The sequence below is a fragment of the Ostrea edulis genome, chromosome 8 (genome assembly GCF_947568905.1).
Source record: "Ostrea edulis chromosome 8, xbOstEdul1.1, whole genome shotgun sequence".
Classification (NCBI taxonomy): Eukaryota; Metazoa; Mollusca; class Bivalvia; order Ostreida; family Ostreidae; genus Ostrea; species Ostrea edulis.
Window position 1 is genome coordinate 22,998,307 of NC_079171.1, and position 20,951 is coordinate 23,019,257.

At 34.9% G+C, this 20,951-nt stretch overlaps 1 protein-coding gene across 1 annotated transcript in view; it reads right to left on the reverse strand.

The window, feature by feature from the left end:
• Positions 1-10,095, reverse strand: part of LOC125660715 (uncharacterized) — an 18,046-nt gene extending 7,951 nt beyond the window's left edge. Inside the window, exons 1-5 of the mRNA XM_048892518.2 lie at positions 9,630-10,095; positions 6,844-7,497; positions 4,783-5,504; positions 3,568-3,803; positions 2,081-2,198 (exon numbers count right to left, since the gene is read on the reverse strand). Of these exons, the coding sequence (XP_048748475.2) occupies positions 2,081-2,198; positions 3,568-3,803; positions 4,783-5,504; positions 6,844-7,497; positions 9,630-9,846 (1,947 nt within the window). The 5' untranslated portion in view covers positions 9,847-10,095. The remainder of the gene's footprint in view (positions 1-2,080; positions 2,199-3,567; positions 3,804-4,782; positions 5,505-6,843; positions 7,498-9,629) is intronic.
• Between the last annotated feature and the right edge of the window lie 10,856 nt (positions 10,096-20,951).

Genomic DNA, 20,951 nt, shown 5'->3' on the forward strand with positions numbered 1-20,951 from the left:
GGTTCTCTAGACATTGAATGGTCAGTATATTCCTATGCCCAGTTTGACCCTTGACCTTTGACCATATGACCTCAAAATCAATAGGGGTCATCTACTCCTTAGGATGTACCAGTGTGCCAAGTTTGATGTCTTTCAAACAAAGGGTTCTCAAGATATTGAGCGGACATTATGTTCCTATGTCCAGAGTAGATTGACCCTTGACCTTTGACCTGAAAAACAATAGGGATCCTCTTCTACTCATAACTAACCCACATATGAAATATCATTATCATCAAGTGAATGGTTCTCAAGATATTGAGCGGACAACACATGGTCTACAGACCGACCGACATACCGACCGACCGACAGGTGCAAAACAATATGCCCCCTCTTTTTCAAAGGGGGGCATAAAAATGCTTGAATATGAATTTGCTTGACGCATGCGTTGTATGTTTTCTGAAAGGAAAACCACCTGAATTTGTGGATATTTTCATCGAAAATGGCATTTTTTGCAATTTTATGCCAACTTCAAGCTCTCTTCATATGACAAAAATCATTTTGCTGATCAAACTGATCGAATTTTGGGTTTGCTAATATATTCCTTATTTGAATGCCAGGGTTTGAGCTTCAAGTGAAATCATCGATATTTTGGGCCAGATGAAAACTGTACCTACTTCTTATGCTAATAACAAGTCTTTATAAATATACAAATGTCTTATGTCTATTTTTATCTAAACCACATTATCACAGGTGTTTGACGATTTATAATAATGATGTCAATGTGGGTAGTTAGTGGCATTGATGAAAATGACTGCGATAAGTGAAAGTACAGACGGTTTAAAATTTTGAACTTTGGTAGTAATGTAGATTGATTATGTATGCATAAATTGAAGTACAAAGTAGAATTTTATATCAATTGATTTATTGTTTTTACATCGGCTAACTTGGGTACCCTATATTTAGAGTTCTATACCTTTACTCTTTATATAGTAAATTCGACCCCCAAGCGATGCAATTGCCTGTGTGGTAGTCCAGTAACCTAGTGCTACTACCAAATTATTGTAATTTCAACAGATAAAATTGTTAAAAGACTCATACATATTGTTGGACTTTTTGAGTTGAGCTGATGAAATGTTTTAAAGTAATTCTTATGCTCATTTTGGTGTAAAGTTGAAGGTGACATTTTAAATAACATAAAGACTTTGACTATTCTAGATCATCAATCTAAATATGATATGGGTAATAAATCAAGCAATCTCTGCCATTTTTCTGACATCCATAGCCGGGCAGGCATTCAGATTTTGAATTGATTTCCTTTAATTCTTAAAATGTCATCAGATAGTGGGATGGTCTGTGTCTGTGTATTTGTAAGACACACATTGAGTACATGTATAAACATTCCATTTGTGTCATGGCAGGCAGGTGCTTTGATGACTGAATACATAGAGAGGTTGACAAACACGTCACGGCTGTAACTTTTTTCTTAAACACAAACATGATGTCACACACATCAGCACACACAAAGGTCCCATGGTGCACACAATCTACAATAGCTGATAGCTGTAGCTTCTGTGACGTTTAGCGTGTGAAACAATGTTATTTTAGTTTCTCTGTTTTTAAGAGTGACCATTCTAATGGACAATTTCAGAGAAATTTTTTTAAATTTTGAGATGAATTTTATTCTTAGACTCGCTAATATCGTGATTATCGTACTTAATTATTTTCTTGACACATGCTCAATAGAAGTTCATTATAATTAATCATGGAAGTTCATTATAATTAATCATGGAAGTTCATTATAATTAATCATGCAGTACATGTGTCATACCTATCATGTACAATCCTCGTTTCTGATCTAAAAAAATTGGCATTGTTATAGGGTAATGTATAACGGTAAGTTGACCTTTGACAAGAAGCAAGTTTGATGTTATAAGAGATATTTTTAATGACGTGTTCTACCCATTTCAATGGTGGTAATAATACGAGGGTGGCGATATAACAATTGTCTAAATACTGAGGCAACAGTGTATATACTTAATGTGTTTATCTTTGGTAATAGCACATGTAAACATTTATCTTCCATCAATATTGATTTCTTCACCTCAAACATGGTCTCTAACTGTTGGGTATCCAAAGGAGGCAGCAGGCTGATCTGATACACACCCTCCTCGATGTCATCATCTTCAAGTTCAGAGGTCACAGACACTCCTACAGGCATACTAAAAAAAAGATTCTCAAATGTTAATTGATCTGTTTGAAAATTTGTATTTTATACACGTGAATGTAATACGAACTTTGTTGCAATTCTCAACAACAACAAAAAAATTCAGAATTTGTAATGGTACTTGAACGTTTAATGAGTGATGTCAGATTTACAATATGATTTGGCATATCAGCATTCCCACTGTACACAACAGACTGTACAGAAAAACATGGTTACAGCTGACATCCTTATTTTGAATTCACACTTACAGCGAACACACTTACAATGAATTCAAACTTATACAGTAAAGCACTGTTACAGCAAACACACTTATAATGAATTCAAACTTATACAGTAAAACATGGTTACAGCAAACACTAATATTTAATGAATTCATACTTACAGCAAAGTGATTTTTCTACACTGCAATATTTAACACACATGTATCAAACTTATTGGATGTAATGAATTACGGTTAATTGTTTGCCCTCAGTGCTTTGCTATTTAACCGTGTTTTAATGTATCTTGTGCAGTCTTCACGAAAACATTTAAAACTTGCTGGCCAGTCGGACCAGTGAACTGTCTGAATTTACTGGCCCACACTGAAATTTACTGGCCCCCTAAATTTTCATATGTTTATCACATATATTATGGAATGCATTGTAAAAGTGTACAATTAAATAACCGAAACTATGGTTATTACTCGTATTCATATCCACCCTAAGACATCCTTTCTGTCGATACCAGAAAAACAACACCGTAAACAGTATTTTCTCTTTCTCTTCGCCAGTAAACAACAAGACTAAAAATTCACGTATTTTTCACAAACATGAAAACAGCCCGAACACACCTTAGGAAGTAGCCTTCTCTAAGATAATTAATTCTATAAACTATAGAAATTGCATAAAATCAGAGATAACTGCAATTGACTAAGTTCATTTTAATTGGACAATGCCATAAACCAGCAATTACCGGTGTGCGGTGCGATACTGAACATGGCCATTTTTGTTGTTTCAACAAGTTGTTCGTTTAATATTCACGTGATCAACGTACAAGTTATCTTGACAATTACAAGTATAGTTATCGTTCTTTACGAAATAAACAAACCACGATGTCCAAACACTTTATGTGTTATTTTTTTTATTTATTTTTATTTTGATGGAAAATTTAAGCAAATAAGACGTTTAGAATATCTAAATCCAACATTATATTTTATGTGACTTACAAAAAGTCTACAAGCCCATCGGACTTCCTGATTTTTAATTTTCACTGACCCGACCGTAAAATTCACTGGCCTCGGTCTTCGGACCACTGAGTTTTCGTGAAGACTGCTTGTGTAAAATCAAAATTAGCTGATACTTTCTCCATCTATGTAAACCGCCTACCTATCATGTGAAGGTTCAACAAGTGACCTATTTTGAACACTTGAATTAGTTCCCATGCCATGACTCTCCAATCTCCCAGCTATCTGCCAATCTAGGTCAGCGCAGTTGTCATGGTGACCCGGCCCTGACCCTTCACAGTGTCCACAGTCACACTCAAACTCGTCATCTGCCTGGCAACTGTCAGAACTCAGACTTGAAAATAGGTCAGGGACATAGTCAGAACAATCACTGGACATCTGTAAAACATACATGTTAATGTACAGATCAAAATTCATTTATTAGAAATATTTGCGATATTAGTTTTTCCTTCTTCTTGCAATATATATAACAGCACAACAATTTTCTTTCTCCCTATCTTTTTATTTTATCAGAACATCTGTCTTACTGTGTGTATACAGTAGATTCCTTAATTTACGCGAGTATTTAATATCGCGAAACGACTTGTAGACGTCAGATTGGGAGAACATAAAATTTGCAAGTGGTCTCTTGATCAAGAGTCTCATTACATGTATATTAGCAAGATAAAACTAAAAACGAGTATTTCTATTTTGCGAGAGATGCTTCAAGATTGTGAAATTACGTGAAAATTAATTCCTCGCATATATTGAAGAATGTACAGTACTATCATGACTATATAAATCCGCTGTATTCATGTGTGTACACTATTATGACTAGTACATGTACATATAATATATTAATATGTTAACATTGAAGACACAACTGTTGTATTAGCAGTGAACAGATATGAGGGACATATTTTTATTCCAATAATGCCAGGGTCTCATCTTACAAAAAAAAGAGTCTAGGGTCACTATCTGAAATAGTTGATAATTTCAATTAGATGATTTCGGATGATGTAATTGACTGTGTCTATAGATGTAGGTGTGTCCAGTGTTATTCTAATGATGTAACTGAACCTGCCTGTAGATGTGGGTACACGTAGTGTTATTCTAATGATGTAACTGAACCTGCCTGTAGATGTGGGTACACGTAGTGTTATTCTAATGATGTAACTGAACCTGCCTGTAGATGTGGGTACACGTAGTGTTATTCTAATGATGTAACTGAACCTGCCTGTAGATGTGGGTACACGTAGTGTTATTCTAATGATGTAATTGACTGTGTCTATAGATGTAGGTGTGTGTATAGTGTTATTCTAATGATGTAACTGAACCTGCCTGTAGATGTGGGTACACGTAGTGTTATTATACATACATCATCCTCGTCCTCCAACATCTGCCCCAGTACATCAATTTTCCCCATTTCTTCCACAATCCTTGCCATGGACTCCTCAATCCCCTCATCTGAGAATGGGGAGGAAAACTGTCCTCTGAATATACTGTTTTCAGAGTGAGGCATACTGTGATGGTCCTCGGGGATTTCTGGGGTGTTGCCGATGTCAACATCATCGCTGTTGTGACCATCATGTGCACAAAGTTCTTCATTGTAATCCCAAACACCACAGGATTCTGAATCATTGTCACATGGTATCATGGTCCCATCCTCACCATGGTAAACAGAAAAATAATTTTCTCTAGACGCACCTCTTTCAAGATGGCTGCTTTCAAGATTGCAAGGACCATTATAAAAGTGACTAGAACAAGAAGGTTGCTCAAATTGACTTGGTAAAGAGCCTATCAAAGTTTGTGAATCGCATTCACATTCATCAAATTTTTTACAAGATGACAGAGTTTCATTGACATGACAGTCACATTTACAGGGCTGGTTAATGTTGTTGTCATGGTCACAGTCGGCCTGTTGGCATGGTGATGGGATGCCATGACAATACAGAGGTAGATGCTGGTTCTGGGAGCAAGGGTATCCTTCCAATGGAAAACTTTCACTGTCGTTGCTGTGGTAGGAATCACTGTGGTAAGTTTCTTCATGGGTCTTCGGATTGTTGTCTTGGGTCTTCGGATCGTGCTGATTGACTGCTCCTAAAACGTGACAAGAGTCTGTTGAAAATCATTTTAGTACCATTCTAGAGTTAAAATCAAACATATGATATCATAATATACAATTATGAACAATTCTGAGTTCAATATGATGCTTTTCCTACCTGAGTGTTACAATTTATACAAAGCCTAGAGGGCAAGATGAATTTTGTATTTTTTAAGGGTAGCTTAAGCATCTTACTGACAAAGATATTAATGTTAATAATTGTTTTACAATATGACTGAATAATTCAAAACATTAAATTCAAATGAGCTATTTGAGCCATCAAAACGATACATGTACCTGTTCAAACATCTTTGTTGATAGCTTATTATCATAGCTACAGTGCAAGACTAGTTGAATGAGATAATTAAGAGATAAGTTTTTTGATAAAAGTCTTGTGATAAGTTTTTGTTTATCATGAGAGAATAATTCAAAACATCAAAACTGTCTACCAGCACTTACCATGTGATACCTGAATAATCAATCTTTTTTTACAACTATAGTGTAAGACCTAGACAGAAGTGATTAGAGATGCAAGTTTTCATTGGATGACTAAAAAATAATATCCAATCAAATCAATTTTGATATTTCCAATTCATTTTAGGTCTGATGTTGGAAAAATCAAATTTATGTTATATTCACTTCAAAGGCACATGAACATTTTCTAGTTTGTCGGATTTCAGCCAATCAGAGAGCTTGTAATTATTCACTCATATAATTTAATTATCATCATTCCATAAACTTGCGAAAGAAAGCCTTTTAAAACCTTCACATAGAACTGTGTTTTGAACTTAAAGGACGGGGACTGGTGGTGAAGGAGTGCAATTTCCTTTTGTCTTACACATATATATAAAAGGGCCTATGTTCTATTGATACCAGATTAACATCCTACGTATTCCAATAAGGGCATAAAATTATGTTCTGCAGAAACATTCTGATTAGATTCAATTTGTATGTGACACATATTTTACGATTTATCATACAGCATTTTTGTTTTTGGATATCACATTTTATATCAGACTAAAGGGTTCATATACAGTTACAGTGGGCATCATACTATTTAATTATATGTCACAATGACACTCAGCCAAATAGATGATTGTTATGTAATGATATGACATGATTGAGCAATAACTGTAACAACAGAAACTGCTAGCAATCAGGAGAGGGGCATACGAAAATCTAATACTGGAGAGGGGAATAATATAAAAATCGACGGAATTTCACATTTATAATGTTACTTTTGGTTATCATCGTCGCGAACCACGGAATGGAGTGGAAACAATACCCTGTGGTTTGCGTAGATGTTTGGTTACATGCATCACATTCCTGACATACCCATGTCCTTGGGCTCTGAATGACATCTCAGCCTGCTGAACAAACTTGATCTCAGCCGGTCAGACAGAAATGGAATAGCATAATGCAGCCCTGAGAGAAAGTCACAGGTCTGTCCGGTGGTCTCGGCTTCATGAGACGTGGATTGTGATGTCTGAATCTCATCAGCATGATCAGCGCCTGTTGACTTCTGATTAGGTCTCAGCGTTCTTGGATCCCTTTGGTTTTTCTGCTGAGATTTCAGTTTGCTTTCATTTGAGTTGTTACCAAACTTAGAATTACACAAGTCATGGAGCAAGGAAGACAACTCTGGATGCTCTCTCTGAGTTGTCTCCCCTTCATCGTCTTCATCATCTTCACCATTTTCTCTGTCATATTCACAGGCTTCTGATGATGAACACGGCACTGTTAACGTTTTCCTGACCTTTACATTGGACTTCAGGTTATTCTGTGCCTTTGTTGGATTAGATCCACTTCTGGATTTTCTTCTGGATCCTTCTTTTAAGTTGACATGTTTGTCTTCACAATGGCATTCACACGAATCCGAATCACAAACTGCTGCTTGAAGTTCTGTGGAATTTTTCTTCATTTTCTGTGCATTTCTCGGATGTGCATTGTCTTTCTTTGACTCTTGCTCTTCTTTATTTCCATCCATACCTGACAACAAACATTTTTTATTCATTATTTTCATCTCTAAGAAACATACACACAATTCATCAAATAAACTGTTTTGCTACATGTACAGACACTTGCCATAAGTCACCATCTAAAATCCATAATAGTGACGAATAAAAAATACACGATGAAAAAGGCATGGTTTTTACATCCTGACTTTGCTGTTGTCGGTTCTATTTTAAGAATCATAGAATTTCCAATATTTTAGTGGAAACATAACCATTAATGTAAATCCACTGAAGGAATAATTCATGTCTGCCCCCCCCCCCCCCCCCCCCCCCCAAGAAATTAATAAATGTTATGTTTTTGGTATATGATATACACAATATTACACTCTATTGTTGATCTCGGACCTGAGATTGCCCCTTGAGTGATCTCGGCCTGAGCCCATAGGGCTCAAACCGAGATCAACTCTCCGGGGCCAATCCCAGATCATTAGAGTGCGATATTCGATATATATATACATTACAGCATAATATACCAGGGTTTTATCCAGCATTTAGTTGTTACTACCCATTTTATATTTGAGGGAAATTTTTGAGAATGTATTCATGAGCTGCCAGGGGATGGGAATGGGGACATCCATGGAATATAACATCCACAGATTATAACAGTCATATAATAATAATAATACCATATTTATATAGCACCCTTTTCATACACTATATACGCTCAAAGGTGCTTTACAATGCATATATACAGGTCTTACAACAGAATGTTATACACATAATACATAGAAAATAAATAAAGCATTAAAAGCTGTACCTATCCTGATTGTACATATAAAACATGAAAACACATAAACATATAAAGTGATTGATTACTCATTTTATCTATATTGTAAGTCTGACAATAATTAAATGTAGAAAATGACAGAGTATCAAAAAATTATTTTTGTTGAAAATTCGTATACAGTTTTGTAGGGCTGCAACGGGTACCCGAAATAACCGAAAACCGGGGGTCATGTTGTTCGGGTCGTGTTCGGTTCCATTTTTCCATATTTTGGTTCGGGTTTTGTTTTTCAAATAGAATCATTATGTCGCCAAAACCCTCAAAGGTGGCTGTATTTTGATCAATTGTTAAATGATGGCATTGTGGACAAAACTGTAAATAATGACAGCATGTTAAGATATGTCAGACGCATTGAAAATATGCCACAAGATCAACATCGTCAATGACAAAACATTGAAAACATGAATGGAAACGAGTTGAAATGACAACGCTGTTTCTGGTACCATGGATGTCGAGTCTAAACCTCAGTCCACGTCCCCGAGTAATTATTGTGACAAAATACAATAAAGGTTTTTGATTTTAATCATATTAGATTTTTGAAATATACTTAATATATATACCCGAACCGAAATAAAAAATTTAGAACCGATCCGACCCGAAAATGTTTGGAACCGCGACAGTCCTATATAACAAGTGGTATATTTTCATTTCCGATCTAGCCTACCTGGCACTTCTTAAAGTTTGTCGAAATTCACACCTTCAAATACACCGGCCTTGATTCCCTGATTTTGTTAAATAAACAACAACTCGGGTTTTACTAATTAACTACACACGACACTACAAGTTGACAGCTTGGGTATAATAATTGGGCACACTTCTTTCAGAAATCCAGGCGACGACCCGGTTCACTTTTATCACATACTTTTTGACCCGGTTTGTCTTGCGAAACGAGTGGGAAATCGGCCGAATATATATCAAAATGTAAAAACAAAAATTATGTATTTTTCAAAGAACATCTGCAAAACAGATTTCATAAAATGTTACCCATGTAAGTTTAATTGATAATCAGTTTTCTATTCTAACATTTTGTTCACAAACACTGCAGACTAAGCTGTAACTTCCACAGAGAAGCGGTGTTGATCGTATCATCGAACATTCGGAAACAAAAATGTCAAAAAACTTAACTCTTACCTCACTACTTTATGCTAATTGAAATTTAAACTCTTTTAATGAATGAAAAATGGATAAATAACGAGCAAGAGAATGTTTATCTATATTTTCAGCCATATTGTTTTCCATGTGCCCGCTCTAAATTTTTCGGACGATCTGGGCTACTTTTCGGTCGACCAGCGGCTTAAAAATACTTGAAACAAGTTACTTACCTGTTTCCAGAAGTATCAACCGGCTTGACCCGGGTGATGAAACAAATGCGCCGTGTGCGTTCGTCCGTTTGAAAACGAAAGTGTTAGGGGCGATAATTCCCAGAATAGTCGGCTCAACCGAAATCGAAAGTAGTAACACGTTGTAATTGAAAAATGTGAAGTCGTTAAAATAGAGGTAAAATTTCGTGAAAATACACGAAAAGGTTGTAAAAATCATGGTCGTTGGTCGCGTCAGACAGGTGGTCGTTTAATACAAGTACAATATATAGAGTAACGTCTTTGGGGGGGGGGGACTTTTTATGGTCACATACGAGTGAGCCGCTTAATTATCAATACAGTGGGTCGCTATGGCAGTTTTGACTGCATATGGATAAAACAGGCACAAGTACATTGAAATCTTGGAAAACAACTTGTGGCCTGTAATCGCACAGCATTTCCACAGGCACTTGTTTCTGTAAATAACTTACGACCTCTGTATACTAATAATAACACAAGGTACCTAGCTTCAAATGACACCCCCTGAGAATGTCGGCCTTTTGAGCTTCCAGGGATTATGCTATGTAAATGTACTTACTACCGTTCTCTTGTACAATTATTCAACTAAAAAACCATGTATGGCATGACTGCATTTATTGCCTATTATCTCCGAAAACTGCAACAAAACATGGGTCTACAGCTCGATTTTCCGTTTTATACCACGAAGTGCTTAGTACTGATACCGCGCAGAATAAGTGCGCGATTTTGACTGACTAGCACGCTTTTCTAAAATTACGTTTGGAATTCTACAGAGTTATTTATAGAAAGATGAAGAGTCCGAGATGAATTAAAAATAACAGGCAAAGGGATGGTTTTAATGGTGACAATTGATCTTATTTTATATCATTTAGTTAGGCCAAGTAAAATTAATTAGTAGATTATCATTCAAACTTCACAAAAAAATGGGGCGGGTGGGAGGATTTTATTTTTTATTTTTCGCCATGGTATTCTTGACCTCGAAAATGCCTTCTCTCATTGAGAAAAGGCTTTATAAATCATAATTACATGTATATTTGGGTTTCTAAAAGGCAAGGTGAAACAAAGTACGTTTACGATACCGGACTGGACATAAAACTATCCGGAAATGGTAATTTTGAAAAATTAAAAAAAATCGGGGCGGGGCAATTTTCGAGGGGCGGGCGGGAATGATAATCTACTAATTAATTTTACTTGGCCTTACCAACGTTAGAGGGAAAATGCTATAAAAAATAAAGGGGGCTCCACCCCCCATCCCCCCACCCCCATTTTTTCCCCCACAGACACCTGATATATAGATACACTACCCCCCCCCCTTCTGATTTTTTTTTTTTTTGCGGTGACAATTTCTCCAAAATGTGTGGATTCCTTGTCTGTCTCATCCCAATTTCGATTGATGTAGTCGTTTCTTTTTATAAGCTTCAGAAATTGACCTTCTACAGGACTGATATAATAAAATACTTATTATAAACAGTATAAGGCTCACAAAAAGCGTGTTCACGATTACGTAAATCGAAATTAGGATGGGATAGACGGGGAATCCACACATTTCGGAGGAATAATCACTGCCCAAAAAACCAGAAGGGGGAGGGGGTGTAGTGGTGTCCATACTTTGAACAGATGTCTGTGAATTTTTCCATATCGGCACAGATCCGTAAACATAGGGATGCATGGGAGGTGGCGCCGGAGAAGTTGGAAGTTGCACATGGTTTAAATTTCCTGACAGCCAATAATAAAAATATAAAAAGATCTTCAGAACCTTAAAGGACACAACGCATGTTTCTAAACTTTTTCATTTTTAAAGCAAAATTAACTCTTTTTATGCCTAAATCTACTTTAAAGGGACTGATTCACGATTTTCCCCAAAATTTTCTTTTTCCCTTTTAATGATCAAAATCTACTGTCTAATGTGTTTAAAAGATTTCACATAAAAATTATGGTTATACATCATCACAGAAGCTCATTTGGAGAGTTTATTATTTGTTTTGTAAACAAAGATTGCGGTATGTTATTGTTTACGAAATTTTCAAAAGAAATGGATATCGAACTAAGTTTATCATATCTTTCACATTTCAAACATTTTTAGGTAAAATATGTCATCTAAAAGTTAAAATTTGTGACTATGCAAAATTAACATGCTTTATATTACAAAATCAATAGTTCACTTGTTTGTTTGTATACATAAAATGGCTCGAGTCTTTGTTTACATAACACAGATTTAAGGCTAAAATATTGCTTTTATTCTTGCATTCAGAAGGTCAAAAGTTTGGCTGTCAACTTTAAATGAGTTATATTTTCAATGTTTAACATCCAAAATGAAAAATATTTTTATCAAAAATCGTGAACCAGTCCCTTAAAATGTGTTTTAAATGAAATATTTTGCGTAGTTTTCGAGTTTGAAAGCGCGATGAAATTCAAATCTTGCGATATGCATATTTTCTTCTGCTAGTTTACGCGCCATTATGTGTGACGTCATATGCGCCCTCGGGTTTGAAAACATCTATTAGCCATTTCATAAACAGATTAGATTTAATCGACAAAAAACCAATTATCACGTTAACGGCTTATAAATAATAATGCATTAAGATGTTTTGTGCCGTGCTCGGGTGTACTAGTTGTTGGTAGAAAGGATTTAGACTGAGTATTTTTCAATTTTTCGAAGGAAGGTACGAGAAAAAAGACGTGGATAATTTTTTTGTTGGAGCAAGAACTTTACCTTAAAAAACACACCCAGTCACCTTTTCAAACACCGCTTGGACAGAGACCCTGATAAACTGCGAGAAAATGGATATATCGAAGCTATAAGCACTGGTAGGCCTATAGCATACATTCTGTTTTGCTCTTCAAATTCAATACACACTCGGATCAACTGACCTTCACCTTGTAACAACATATATCGACGATACAATGTAACTTCTACCAACTGGTAGATTTACACAAACAAAAAAAATAAAGATACAAAATAATTGAACTTTTAATTATACAAATAATAGAATATTGTATTTCCTAACTTTAAATTGAATTATAAAATTATTTCCTTATTGAACTCATAGCATCTTGAGTGCGTCAGTAGGCTATAACGCTGTGCTCCCACTTCGTACTTCCTAAAGACGTGCAGATCACAATTCAAAAATAGTAATGAGATTGCTTTATCAAAATAAGATAATGTGATTACTAGAGTTGGGTACCGCAGAAAATAAAGGTACCGCGGTGTACCGTGGTATTTGCAAAATACCGCAGTACATACCACGGTATACCGCAGATTTAATCTTTAATTGTATGATTCAGTTTTAGTGGATTTTAGTTGTGATTTATTGTATATAATGAGCTGTTATTAGTTTATTGATTGTAAATTGCATTTAATTTATTCAAATATAAATGATAAGGAAAATATCTTATTTAAATCTTAAACCAGTTAACAGAACAAAAGTTTAATCCAAACATAAAAGTATACCGTACATACAATATAGCAGTGTTTCTGTATCATGACTAGAATCGACTGTGACTAGACTACTGACTGGAACGACTATTAAAATAATTAATAGGGGGAAACCTGTGGATTTTATTTGACACGATCTCAAAGTCTAGAAGTTCTTAGAGTCGCGAATGACGAGAACTTCTACATGTAGAATACGCCTGTCCACTTCTCTAAAGAGAATAACGAGAACATGTGCGCACGAACGTGTTCTTGTTCTTCGACCACAATTCCTACATTCTTGCACCTCAAACCCATTAACTCGGCGTTCAGAATCGGCAGGAATTTGTACTCGCGCGACGAACGGACGAACGGTGGTTTCGAACGCACAAGTCTGCATCTGCCATTTTATTTTATTTTTTACTTGGGGTTTGCCTAAGAGGCGGAAATGGTATTCGACCAGCATAAACCAAACAACATAAAAACAATTTTTATAATCTACCTTATATATTAAAATAATAACTTAATGAAATGTTTTCTATTATTTTTTTCTTTAATTTTGATTTGTTTTCATATCATTAATAATCAAATCATCGCAATTTATACTTCGTATGTTTTACCGATTGTGTACAGTTATTAGACTTACCTTTCATTGCATCACAACGAGGGAACGATGTAAATAAAGTGAGTCACTGCGTACACAAATTTCTTTAATTATTTTTTCTTGTTTCAATTTTCTATTTTTGTTAAGAGTTATCAGACTTGAATATACCGGTATTTCGCCTCGTGTACCGCGGTACATACCGGTACCAGAAAAATACCGGTACACCGGTATACCGGTAATACCGCGCACCTCTAGTGATTACCACTTTAAATTTGAATATTTTTATTGATTTGTGTGTGTTGTCTTTTTCTTTCTTTCCGAAATGCAGCATGACAATAGCTTGGCATGGCATAGGGCCTAGTTGTCAACAATTTAACATATCAGAATTGGTCTAAATGATTGCACTGTTTATTTGAGAAAAACAGCGCCAATTACAGATGTATAAAGGAATATTAAACATCCCCAAACAGTTTGTAGACAGCGACCCATATAAACATTATTTACTCACAATATTGCCGATTTCATACACGCTTTACTCTATATTTGGGTATTTACATCGTTATGTGTGTGCACTGGTGGCGAACACATATAAAACTCGGAAAATTTGTCAACATCGATTTAAATGTTGCCCATGGTAAATAAATTAGGCCCCTAAAAGTTGAGTTTTTAATAATATCTCGCAGTACTTTCACAATCCGAAGGGCGCATGTGACGTCACTGTACCACGTGACTACCTACCTAATTAACTTGACTTTTTGAAATCAGGGCTTAGATTTAAGTCTGTATTGTGCTTAATTATAGCAAAATTTCGGCGAACGAACTATTAGAATTAATTACTATAAGCATAAAGAAGACAAAATGCATGTAATATTGTATAGTTTGAAAACATGAGATGTGTCCTTTAATTAGTGTGTGTGTGTGTGTGGGGGGGGGGGGGGGTGTTGGGGTGTTTAAAATATTCGTCATTACTGTCTCAATTTTTCCCCTCAAACTGGAAGGGGGGGGGGTGTCATCCTTTGCTACAGGGTTTCAATTTATAACTTTCAACCTTACATGAATTAATATCTTCTCACTCACTACTACGTAATACTATCAAAAATAGTGGAGGGGTCAGTCTCGCAATATATCTTCATTTGCATATATGAAAATATATATAATAGGTAATGTTCATTGTCAATTAAAAGGGTGGGCCAGTCCCCTCCGAAAAACGTGTCTGCAGCGTTCTTCATGGTTTTTATGGTGGGCTTCATAAGACTTCAATGTAACAACAGGTACTCGTCACATCAATACATACCACAAAGTCAATAATTTAACACATCACTAAAAACTTTCCTTGCTCTATTTTGCATACCAAATAATCTTTGGTCTGTATTTTTACTTACTTTCCATAGATCTGCATGGAACATGCAAATGGCAGAAATATTTTTCATACTATTTAACAAAGTTGTATTTACAGTAAGTCATAATTTCATTATTATCTTCATGAGAAATGATTCCGTCACGAAAATGTTTTTAAATATCCACTCGGGAAGTCTTAGTTTCTATCTTCTGACGACATGTAAAATATCGAAATGTACGAACAGCTTTGGTTTTTTACAGTAGCTAAAAATAGCGTACATCTTCAATTCAAAATTTTCATTTTGTTAACAAAGCAATATTTTCAAGATTTTTTGGTAACAAACATCGTATCAATTTATTGTGATAATAAAACAATGAGACTTTATTTTTCAACACAACGAATATACAATTTTCATTCTGTGCGGTATAAGTACAAAGCACTTCGTGGTGTAAAACGGAAAATCAAGCTGTAGACCCATGTTTTGTTGCAGTTTTCGGAGATAATAGGCAATAAATGCAGTCATACCATACATGGTTTTTCAGTTGAATGATTGTACAAAAGAACGGTAGTAAGTACATTTACATAGCATATTCCCTGGAAGCTCAAAAGGCTGACATTCTCGGGGGGGGGGGGGGGGGGGGGGGGTGCCATTCGGTGTCATTTGAAGCTAGGACTGCTGCTGAACTTTTTAACATGCAATCACCCAGTAGTGTCAAGCTTTGACAGTTGAATATATACAGGGGCTCTAAAGATCGTTGCCATGGTGTTTGAGAAAAGTGATCAAGGTGGAATGACAAAATACTGAACACAGATATGTCTTTTCGATATAATTTTTCACGTCAACAATCCTTTAACGCAACGGCAAAACATAAACAAACATCATGACGTCACGTTTGTCGGTGACTGAAGGCACCCCTCGATAATCTCAAACCCCGATATTTTATCCAAATCGTGAAGGCCTACTTTTTTTTAAAAATCATAATGGGTATCACTGTATCAGTGTATGCGATACAGGGTTTCGGGAAGAGAAAGTAATTAAACATCCTGCCATCTCCATATCACGCACGAAAACAAGTAACTGAACAATTTACTGCGCCAGATCAATAATCCATCAATTGTACTATCTTCACTTAATTCTGAGAAATACTAAAAAGGGCAGAAACCTGTGTGAAATTAGCAATAACTTACCAAATGTAGTGTGCTACCAAGTCGCAAGTCTGATATAAAAAGTATTTTCGCCCTGGTCAAACCGATAAGAATCCCGATCCCGACCATAAATTCGTAAATGTGTACACACGTGCTACATGTAACCTAACCGTCTGCAGCATCCCAGAATCTTCTGTTACATTTGAAAATGTTTGTTTACATTTCATGAATAACTATTTCTATACAGGTATTGTAGCATCTAATGCTTAACGTTAAGAAATGGAACATTTTCTTTTCTACATGTTTTTAGGTTGAACGTATTCAAAATATTACAAAGTATGTTCTTATTATCTATAATATATATATGACAAATTTCGAAATCTGAGATAAAAGTGGAGAGGGGGTATATCAACTTGATTGACTAACACTGAACATTTGAACTTGACCTTTTCCCACTTAAATCAAGTTCACCACATTTAATTTTTTTTTTTATAATAATCATCATTATTTTAGATATTCATGATAAAAGTACCATAACACACAGTAAAATAGCTAATTGAATAAATAGAGACCAAATTTCGCATGCTATATCTTCTTGTATCAACTGCGACCTTTTTGTACATGTACCTTTACAGTGAAATACAGTAATGATTTTAATTTGAAACCGTGATCGAATTTCCATGTCTCTCTGTAAAACTTTTTCAAATTCTTTAACTTTACTTTGAATCTTATAAAACGAACTCCTTTTCTATCCTGAAATACAGGAAGTTCCATAGGTTAAATATACTAGTAAATTAAAGTTTCAATCAAAGTAAATGGTTCGAATTACAAGTTAATTACTTAATGCTGAACACAATATAATAATTAAAAAAAAACCCAGTTTCTAGTGTTTGTCACATTTCATTTTGTTTTAAGAATGATATTATTTTTTTATGAAGCAGTTTATATGTAAACAAAAGCATGGCACGAGCCTTGTTTACATAACAAAGAATTGTAAGCACTCTATCTAACTTGTAACTCAACAACTAACATGCTCCGAGACACCTGTTGAACTGATTAAAGTTACAGGAAGAGATTTTTCCTTTTCAGGTAGAAATATATGAGTAAATTCTGCCTAATTGGATTACCCCCAACCCCATTAGAAATACCTTAAAGAAACCCCCACATATCAGCTAATAAAAGAGCATAATTCGTGCCCATGGGAATTCCATCACATTTGTGGAAAACACGATCACCACAGATTACATAAATATCCTACATGTTAATGAGGAACTACAGCATCTTTTTGATATTGATAACTTCACAGTACTTGTGTGTAAAACGAAAGTGATGTTTAACAAAATAAGTTTTGGATGACTTCTTTGCATATGATTACATTTTGTATTTTGTTTCCATTTTTTTAAGTGCCAACTGAGACAATTTTACGAGTAAACAAATGAATGAAACACATTCTTTTAGTTTCAACCTTTTATAAATTCTATCAAAAGTATGCGTCTATATTTCTAAGCAAACTATAATAATCATATATTATAATTTTTATTTCGTGTGTACACTATAAAATTACTATATTTCATGGGGTTAAAATTTCGTGGATTCCGCCTATCCTACGAATTTAAAACCTGGAAAAAAAAAGTTCCAAGATACAGAAACTGAACCTACAAAATACAGTCCCAAGACAACAGTAATATGTTGGATACCAAAGAAAATGTATACCAGCATCGAATTTAATGATTTCACATGCTCAATATACAACATAAACAAATGTGCGTTCATCGAAAGTGTGTGAAGCAGGAAAAACTATGAATTGTCAATCATTGTAGCGAAAACAACTCTCCTCACGGAACATGAAAGTTAAGGTATCTATATCCAGGCAAATCAAATTTAGACCTCTGTGACAGGCTTATAATTATTTATTAGGTATAGGCCGTCGAATTTGAACTTTATGCAAATTTCATCATTTCTTTTTAAATTCAGTGAATATACTGATACTCCTTTGTTTTTCGTTTCTCCAAAAAAAAAAAAAAAAAAAAAACAAAAAAAAAACAAGCATAATAATACGATTAATTGAATCTAGATTGTTTGTGTTTAAAAGATTTGTTTCCTATTAAGTGGATGATAAAATCTCCGTAAATCAAATGATATGCATAACATATTTAAAGCTACAACATATATATAAGGAATTTTTTAAAAAAAATAAATAAAAACATGGTACATATGGAATGGGCGGGATAGACAGAGGGAGAGCGAGGGTGGATGTTGCGGGTTAACATCCGAGGTCAAGGAATGCTCTGTTGATTTTTTTATTTTTTTTAATATAAGAAATTATAAAAGTCGGGGCTTTCATATTTCAAGCAATATTTCTAGGCCGAGGAGGTTATCCTGTAGCACCTACAGAAACAAGAACTCTCTCTCTCTCTCTCTCTCTCTCTCCCTCCCTCTCTCTCTCTCTCTCTCTCTCTCCCTCTCCCTCTCTCTCTCTCTCTCTCCCTCTCTCTCTCTCTCTCTCTCTCTCTCTCTCTCTCCCTCTCTCCCTCCTCTCTCTCTCTCTCTCTCTCTCTCTCTCTCTCTCTCTCTCTCTTTCTCTCTCTCTCTCTCCCCCCCTCTCTCTCTCTCTCTCTCTCTCTCTCTCTCTCTCTCTCTCTCTCTCTCTCGTATTACTGTACCTCCAAAATAATTGAAAAAATCACTGTCCGTACTGAATGTTAAAAGAAATATGAAAAACCGTATAAACTTAGAATTTCAACGCAAACGATTGCATTTTAAAACTCCCCAACCATGCACAGTATAATTTTATTTATCTAGCAACATAGTATCAGACCTCACTAGAATGTTTTGTTCATGAATATACTCCCCGCACACACAAGCGCGCAAGAAAATAATAGATGTAGTTTATATAACAGACCCCATAACGTGTGACAGTTAAGTTCTATTTCTAAGTCTCTGAATTTTATGATGTTATTTGTGTGGCAGTTAAGTTCTATTTCTAAGTCTCTGAATATTATGATGTTATTTTGTGACAGTTAAGTTCTATTTCTAAGTCTCTGAATTTTATGATGTTATTTTGTGACAGTTAAGTTCTATTTCTAAGTCTCTGAATTTTATGATGTTATTTGTGTGGCAGTTAAGTTCTATTTCTAAGTCTCTGAATATTATGATGTTATTTTGTGACAGTTAAGTTCTATTTCTAAGTCTCTGAATATTATGATGTTATTTTGTGACAGTTAAGTTCTATTTCTAAGTCTCTGAATATTATGATGTGACAGTTAAGTTCTATTTCTAAGTCTCTGAATTTTATGATGTTATTTTGTGACAGTTAAGTTCTATTTCTAAGTCTCTGATTATTAAGTTTCGTTTCATCACTCCGGCTTAGCTGTGCTTTTATTTTATTTTTTTTTTCCTAACTTGTTAGGAAACGCCTGGGACGACTCTGGTTGGTTGGTTATAATTTTAAATTTTATTTTTTTCAATCTTTGATCTTTTCTCCTGTATATTGTATTTCTACCGATCATCGAGAGCACCTGCAAGTGCATGATGGGAGAAACAGCTGGTCCCATATAGATATGTGCTTGTTTAAGTAACACATTTTCTCAAACACTTTTCTTTCTCTCGTTCCATATATACATGTACGTAGTAGAAAACAAAATCAATTCATAGAGTTGACTTAAAATGTCACTTCCGCCTTTCTAGTTATCAGATATTTTAAAGAAATATAAAATTTATGCTGATGTATTGATGAAGTTGGCGTCATCTACGAAAAATTCAATTCTCAGTGCATCAAACTGAGAAAGAAAAAAATGAAAAGGAAAGTTTTACGAATTATTCTTTCGCTCGTATTCACCAAATTAGACAGGTGCTCCCATTTCAAATCAAAAACATTTTAAAAAGTACTTTGAATGCATTGATCTAATTCTACATAACGATTTCGACAACAGTTGCCCTAAAAGTTTTCGAGCACTCTAGTAAAAGTTTGAGTACACTTGACACCAAGAAACACAACCAGTGAACTAACAAGATACACTGCTATGGTTTATCTTATTATGTACTTTTATCTGAAAGCTGACCTGTTCGCAGAATGTGCTACATACATTTACGTATATATAATCAGAAACTTAAACATTTATGTTATATCGGTCATAGGGCTTTTACATGAAAAACAATGTCCCCCAAATTGCATATCATGATTTCTAATGCAGACCATTATCAAACTTGCAAGAAGCTTGTAGAAGTTTCATATTTTGAACTTACATACATTGTATACATATGTGTTGAAGACGAGCTCCTCTACTTCCACTGTTTAGTAACGTTTATCTTCTGTGACGTTCAGCTAATTGCTTTTTAGAGGTATCAGTGTTAAATGATGAATATTTCCTCAGTCCACCCACTGAACATGTCTTCTGTGAAAAAGTGAAGATGAGTAACAGTGATCAATTTAATATTTTTTTTTTTTTAATTTTTTTTTTTACAAATATAAGAGATATAAGAGACACGGACCCATGGACACACCGAAGGTGGTATCACGTGCCTGGAAGAAGTAAGCATCCCCTGTTGAGCGGTTATATCCCCCCTAAGCCGTATATGTTGATCAGGTAAATGGGGGTAATCCGTTGTCAAAATCAGTATGTAAAGAATGTCTTAATTAATTTAATAATTGAAATTTTCATACTTCTGATATTCAATGATATTCTGAACAAACTAAAATGATCCATGGCATGTATGATTGGCGTTTCTGAAAAAAAAATGGGAGACATCCAATATATTGGAGAACTGGGAATCAAAATCTTTCATGCATTTATTTCGCATTTGTGA